Here is a 6412-nt window from a genome sequence, read left to right on the forward strand (position 1 = left end):
AGTTTCGTGTATTTTTAGATTTTCCTATTGATAAAAATTGAAGTATCCATGGTAATGCTAAATAAATTACATTGCGAATAGGTTTTAAATGCCTGTCTTACTATTATATTGAGGTGAATGTGTCACATAATCGACATTTTGTCAATCGAAATTAGTCACTAGATTGCTGTAAGTTTACTATATAGGCTAAAAATCACTTACGAGAGAATGGATTGATTGAAATCTGAAAGTGGAGCCAACTCTTTCGCGTCAACGAGTTTAAACTGAAATGTCTTAGACGCATCTACGAAGAAAAGCTAACTTACTTCATGAATGAATAGCAAAAAGTGTCTATAGTTGGTATTCAAATGAGCTATTCGTTTATTGTTAAATTCAGTATAATTTCGATGAACAACGCACCTTCAATTCCCAATGCAACCATAACTTCGAAATGCGAGTTATAAATATGAGCATAGACTCTAAACAAGCGACGGAAAATATCCTTAGAAATGCTTGAGAAGTTTCTAGGGAAGGCTTGTCCTAATTTCGACGGAAAGTATGCTTCATTATCGAGGATACTTTGTATCCAATTCATCAAATTATCTGTATACTCTGGAGCCGACAATCTCATTAAACGCTTTGGTGCACCTGGTTTAGCTCCAAGTCCGTAGCTAGGTTGAGCCCATTGATATTCGTACCTTGGACCAGCTGACATGATTGGGCACTATGAAGAGTCAACGTCAATCTATATTTTATTTAAATCATCTCACATTCTTGTTATTGCAGAAGTCATTGACACATCCGTAAAGCATGTTAAGATGATTAAAGAAGTCCACACAGTGTATAGCAACCCATTCATCTTGGTCTTCTCCCTGTGGTAGTTTTACGGCCTCTGCTAAGTTTCCGGATCCTAGTGTAGCTTCGGCGTATTTCTTGAGCTGATTCTCGTAAGTCGATAAGCCAATATAGGTGTCTTAGACATACCTGAAATTGCTTACTTCCTTCTACAGCTCTACGTGGCTTAAATGTCCGAGTTGGGTTCTTTATTGGCGATGCTCCACTCAGATACACGCTCATCGTCTTGTCAAAAGGAAAGTACGCGTGACGCGACGCGTAAAGAAAGGAAGAAAATAAATGATGAATATGCATTTTATTACGGAATACTTTATTGTTATTTTTTCACACTAATAAGGCTTTTTAGTTTCTGATTAGATATGCACCATCAATTGGTATTTAAAATACATGTAAATTACAAATTGAATAAATAATTCTATGAGGTATATTCCTTGCACTCATACAATAATCGTCGTATGCGGTGATAACGTTCCACTTTATTCCAACCTACCCATCCGGACGACTGCTTTCTAAATTTGACTCTCAACTGCTGCCAAACTTCTAATACTGTTTGCCTATTTTGAGTAATGGTCAAGAATGTTGTCAAAATCATTAGAATTTGATTAGGCGACGGTACTTGATTCCCTCTATTATCTTGTGGTACAACGTTGTCACCTTTTATGATACCAAATGATTCCTGTTGTATGAAATAATTATGAACTTTGTAAAGTAGATCTGTACGCTGTGAGATAGATCTCTGTGATGTATTCTTGCATGCTTGGTATAGAATGAGGTAAGCGTTTAAAGGAATGATGAGTTTGTTAAATCTATTGTCGTGCTTTTCTAATTGTGCTTGCTTTATTGCATTAGTTGTAAATTTACCAGTGAGCGAATTAACGTCCACTAAATCGCCTAACAACTTGAAACAAGTTGTTAAATCACCTAGATCGGCTGCTTTTTGCATTATTATTAGGTAAGCCGGTGAAAGTGGTCTATTTATTTTATGAAAACCACTATAATTGCTTAAACTGAAGATTGGATGTGTTGTATCTTTGGTTATAGCACTTGGGATATCAAAATACGCTCTCTGCCATTCATCTAGGATCGAGATAGAATTGTGTAAGCTATTACCATAGCTTGAAATCTCATCTAAGCAGAATAATTTTATAATTTTAAACCAAAGGTGCCTCTTCTGACCATCATCGAAATAGTCGTTGTTCATATATCGCAATAGCTTATTAATATATTGCAGTTTATCATGTGATTTAAATATGTGAATCCTTACAACCTTGAAATTGAATTCTAACTGATGAATTTTGATTGTATTGTAAAGTTGAAAATATAAACGATCATTGTTCGATTTGTAAGCGAATTCTAATAAGGCTAGAAGAGAATGCTTATCAGATTCCGACATCCTGTACAATCTCAGAGGTTCTTCCATGTTATATGGTTTAATATGTGAATATTGGTGTATCAAGTTTGCGATGTCTTTGTCATTCTTGTTGGTAAGTTGATTGAAGAGTAGGGTAGTCAAGTTCAAAGTCGCCCTACTAATTGGACGTATGTTACTAGTCAATTTGAGTAGTCTTCTCTTCTCTTGACTATTTAAAGAGCTGAGTTCTAGCTGCTGCAAGCTGTGTAGAGGCAAGTCGCAATGCTTAAAATTCTTAATTAAATTGTAGAAGTCCCTCTTATTAAGTAGTTCGCTGAGTTGGTGTAGATAAGGACTGCTGGACGGGCTATCTAGATAATAGTTAAATGAGTTAATATACTGACAAAAAGAAGGCTGCCTACAATTGATATTTTTGAAAATATTTCTGAGCATGGCATTTGCTTCTTGTTCCCGCTAATGGACGACTTAATAGAATTTGATACGAATAATTTAATTGATTTGCTGGATAAATTTTTATTAGACGAGCTATCAAAGGAGACGAATAATACGGCTACTAGGACTACACCAACGACGTCTGCTTGCATAGACAGCTTGAACAATCCATCCAGTTTGCAGCTATTTCAAGCGAAATCTATACCGACAATTTCAATAAAGAACTATTTATCTAGGATACTACGTTATTGCCCATCAACTAATCAAGTTTTTCTTTCCCTTCTGGTGTACTTCAATAGGATGAAATCCTTATCAAACGTCTTCACATTGAATAGTTACAATATACACAGATTAATCATCGCAGGCATAACAGTATCTTCTAAGTTTTTATCCGATATATTCTACACTAATTCTAGATATGCAAAAGTGAGTTTTAGCTTAGCTGATGTAGACACTCTAACACAAATTCAGGTTGGCGGTCTTCCTTTGTCTGAACTTAATCAGTTAGAACTACATTTTCTTTTACTCAATGACTTCAATTTATTCATCAACAAATCAGAAATCGACTTTTATTTTAAGTTATTACTAGAACACTGAATCATACCCCGTCTTGTATTATATATTGTCCATCTACATCCATCTGCTCATCTAGTTTGTTAATTTCTGTCATGTCCGCCTCTCGCAGTGTCACGTTCGTCGATTCTAGATTTTCCCTTTGTCTTGCGTCATCGGATGATTTTGGTAATGGTACAATTCCTCTCCCAATCAACCAGCTAAGCATCAGCTGAGGAACACTGCAGTTGTACTTTTTGGCAATCTCAATTAGCGCCCTATTATTAAAAAATTGCTTTCTTCCAAGTGGGCAATAACCTTCAACGATTATACCCTTTTCTTGACAATATCTTACTACCTTGTCATTTGAATGCATAGTATGTACCTCGACTTGATTAACAACTGGACCATATTTAGGCTTGCTCGCTAATAACTCTTCTATATGACCAGCGCCGTAGTTTGAAACTCCCAATGAACGGATCTTTCCTTCGTCTACTAATGAGGAAAGCTCTTCGTAAGCATTCAAACGTGTATTTTTACCGCCACTAGGGGAATGTATCAAGACTAATGACAATATCATCAGAAAAGTAAATCAGAACAATATAATAGCTCACCCAAATCCCAATACTCGAGTTGAGCTTCATTCAATGCTCTTAAAATACTCTGACGTGCATTGTGCACCGCACCTGTCCAAGGGTCCACTTTACTGGTTAAGAACAACTCCGAGCGAGGCACACCAGATTTCTTAACACCCAATCCAAATTCCCTGTGGTTGTGATAATAACAGGCTGTATCTAAACAGCGATATCCACTCTTTATGGCTGTGCTAATGGCATCTGGATCTTTTAATAAATAAGTTCCGAGCCCAATGATCGGATGCTGATAACCATCTAACATTTGTAAAGTTTTTGACATGATATCGTTTAATATGGAAGATATAGTGGCGACCTGTCTCTTTAATGAGCTTTGGATTCTGACGTAAATTACTGACGTAATATGTACTTGCTTATACGGATTTCAGTTCACAAATCTCTTTTCCATAAAATTACACCGTGCGGATTTGATAAAGTCATTGTATTCCCACATTTCTTCTAATATGTATACCACAAGTCATTCATTATTGGTCTATCCTATGACGTAGTGGACATATCGATGATCATCTCTCATACATAGTAGCTATAACTGTTCCTGCTTGTATATTTTTGGATATGTTAATCAGTCGAACGTGTATACGCTTTCTTCTGCCTTAACTTTCTACCTTTCAGATCTTCCTTTGCCATATTATGCCATCGTCTAAAATGATTGAGACTAGTATGTATAACATCTAATATTTCTTTGTAGTTTTTTTTTACTTTCTTGTTTGTTTATCTATAATGTTCATACATTATTTATTTGTTGTATCCATATTTCTATGTTTGTAGTATCATACATATATACCTAGTTCATGTGTTCGACAAGTATAGATATAATGACCATTGAATGACATATGAAGAGAGAGCCTAAAGACTACTTTGTTATTTATAGAGATATCCACAAACTAGAGTTGCACTGCTGTCAGGATCGCTAGGACAGCTATTTTCGAATTTATCATATCGTTCTCATTACCAGTATTTAGACATAATTGTCAATATCTTGAGCTACGAAAGCATATTATGTCTTCAACTAACTGATGTATATTGTCCGATGTTATAGGGAAGATGCTTGTATATAATACGTAAATGTATGCATTTGGATCTCTATGTTATGTTTATGGTGTAACTGTACTTAATACTATCTCTAACCATCAATACCATAAACTCTTCATTGCAATTTTTACAATAATATTACAAAAAGCGGCGGCGGTAAAATACTGACTAACTATCAAGCAAGCCTAACGTATCCTGTGTCGATGCATACAGTTTTGAGTAACTATACCATCTAAGTCTACCAGTGACATTGACTACATGACGATGATCTGCTCCATACCCATTCTTTTGAAGTGCCCCTCAAATGTACTAGTAAAGCTTATACCAATTATTGTAGCACCTAGGGCATATTTCTGGTGTTCAAATAATTTCCCAAGATCATGAGTGCTCCATCCACAACTTAAGTCGTACCGAAGGTGAATTACCATAGAAAGTAAAACGCGAAGATGTGTGTATATTAAAAAAGGTCTTACGGTCTTTTTTATTCAAAGTCTAGAAATGCCCTGGGTAATTGATTTTTTTCCTGGAAGCATTCTTTGACAAATGTCATTATATGATTTGACCATCTCATCTCTGTTCCCTCGAGTGCTCTAGATACAACAGGCTTTGGCGAGTGGATGCTCAGATGAAGTTTAAAAAAACCGTAGAGCTTTCCCAAAAATTTATGCCTTCTACCGTAGAGGACCTGATACGAACTGGATATTGAACATAGCTATTTTATCCTCATTATGATTTCGCAACTATCCTTCTGCAAGCCAAGACGCGTGCATATGATGCTTTTAGCTGTCAAAAAACTTGTCCTTGAATGTTTTGATCAAATTAAGAGCTGGCTCTACATCTTTATAGTAAAAAAGTGTCATATCCGTAGCTGAGTGATAATACGCCTTGCAACTCTGAGAAGTTATCTAATATCACTGGACATGTTCACATATTTTAGCATCTATGTATGTATTATGGAAGCGTCAGGATAGATGATTGAGAGGTTTGTGGTTTTAATTTACAAATGAGTCGTATAGTGTTGGCACGTAATGGGTCGCAAAGTCCAGAATAAGGTTCTAAGCGCATATTAAATTATGGCAGAGTAAATAACCTGATGATGAATGATGATGAAATCTAAATATATTGTTAAGACGATACAAAGTTAAACTGCGTCCATCAATACTTCTTAGAGCATGAGGATTTGAATGGCATGTTGAATTGGTAGGAAGCGTTTCTTGACTAGTGTCGTAAAATGTCTTGATGATTTGCGTGTCCGGGAATTTTCTCGGTTACGCCGAACCACCGGAGTATCTTGGGTACGTAGTCAATTGTGGTTTGAAAAACTCGTAAAGGGCTTGAAGAGCTTGTGCGTTCCTGAGCATTGGACCTAATTCGAACCGAACGTTGATCTTGGTTATCTTTCTTCGCAAGGTGATTCTTGCCATTATGTGTCTTCTACATATAAATACTCTGTGCGAGATGCTATCATCTATGCCGCACGTCCTACATTTAGGTGAGTCGATTAGTTTGAATCGGTATCGGTATGACTTAGTCGTAG

The 6412-nt window shown here is 36.2% G+C and overlaps 4 protein-coding genes across 4 annotated transcripts; 1 reads left to right on the plus strand and 3 right to left on the minus strand.

The window, feature by feature from the left end:
- Nucleotides 1-41: 41 nt before the first annotated feature.
- WALSEDRAFT_39037 (Mob1/phocein) lies at nucleotides 42-1056 on the minus strand (the record flags this gene model as incomplete). The annotated part of the gene is made up of 6 exons (XM_006958831.1): nucleotides 42-158; nucleotides 202-263; nucleotides 306-352; nucleotides 400-703; nucleotides 750-917; nucleotides 964-1056. 6 exons carry the CDS (start codon nucleotides 1054-1056, stop codon nucleotides 152-154), a joined length of 681 nt encoding a protein of 226 aa, XP_006958893.1. The 3' UTR covers nucleotides 42-151.
- A 193-nt stretch (nucleotides 1057-1249) lies between these two features.
- WALSEDRAFT_57782 (hypothetical protein) lies at nucleotides 1250-4222 on the minus strand (the record flags this gene model as incomplete). Its single annotated transcript, XM_006958832.1, has 4 exons — nucleotides 3805-4222; nucleotides 3110-3754; nucleotides 2608-3064; nucleotides 1250-2556 (listed from the first exon to the last, which is right to left on the minus strand). Exons 3-4 carry the CDS (start codon nucleotides 2636-2638, stop codon nucleotides 1250-1252), a joined length of 1338 nt encoding a protein of 445 aa, XP_006958894.1. The 5' UTR covers nucleotides 2639-3064; nucleotides 3110-3754; nucleotides 3805-4222.
- On the minus strand, nucleotides 2343-4266 carry WALSEDRAFT_60636 (Aldo/keto reductase). Its single transcript, XM_006958833.1, has 4 exons — nucleotides 3805-4266; nucleotides 3110-3754; nucleotides 2608-3064; nucleotides 2343-2556 (listed from the first exon to the last, which is right to left on the minus strand). The coding sequence occupies exons 1-2, from the start codon at nucleotides 4103-4105 to the stop codon at nucleotides 3237-3239; spliced, it is 819 nt and encodes a 272-aa protein (XP_006958895.1). The 5' UTR covers nucleotides 4106-4266; the 3' UTR covers nucleotides 2343-2556; nucleotides 2608-3064; nucleotides 3110-3236.
- WALSEDRAFT_46712 (cyclin-related 2) lies at nucleotides 2543-4266 on the plus strand. Its single transcript, XM_006958834.1, has 2 exons — nucleotides 2543-3064; nucleotides 3110-4266. The coding sequence occupies exons 1-2, from the start codon at nucleotides 2663-2665 to the stop codon at nucleotides 3233-3235; spliced, it is 528 nt and encodes a 175-aa protein (XP_006958896.1). The 5' UTR covers nucleotides 2543-2662; the 3' UTR covers nucleotides 3236-4266.
- Nucleotides 4267-6412: the final 2146 nt, after the last annotated feature.

Source organism: Wallemia mellicola (assembly GCF_000263375.1).
Source record: "Wallemia mellicola CBS 633.66 unplaced genomic scaffold WALSEscaffold_12, whole genome shotgun sequence".
Lineage (NCBI taxonomy): Eukaryota > Fungi > Basidiomycota > Wallemiomycetes > Wallemiales > Wallemiaceae > Wallemia > Wallemia mellicola.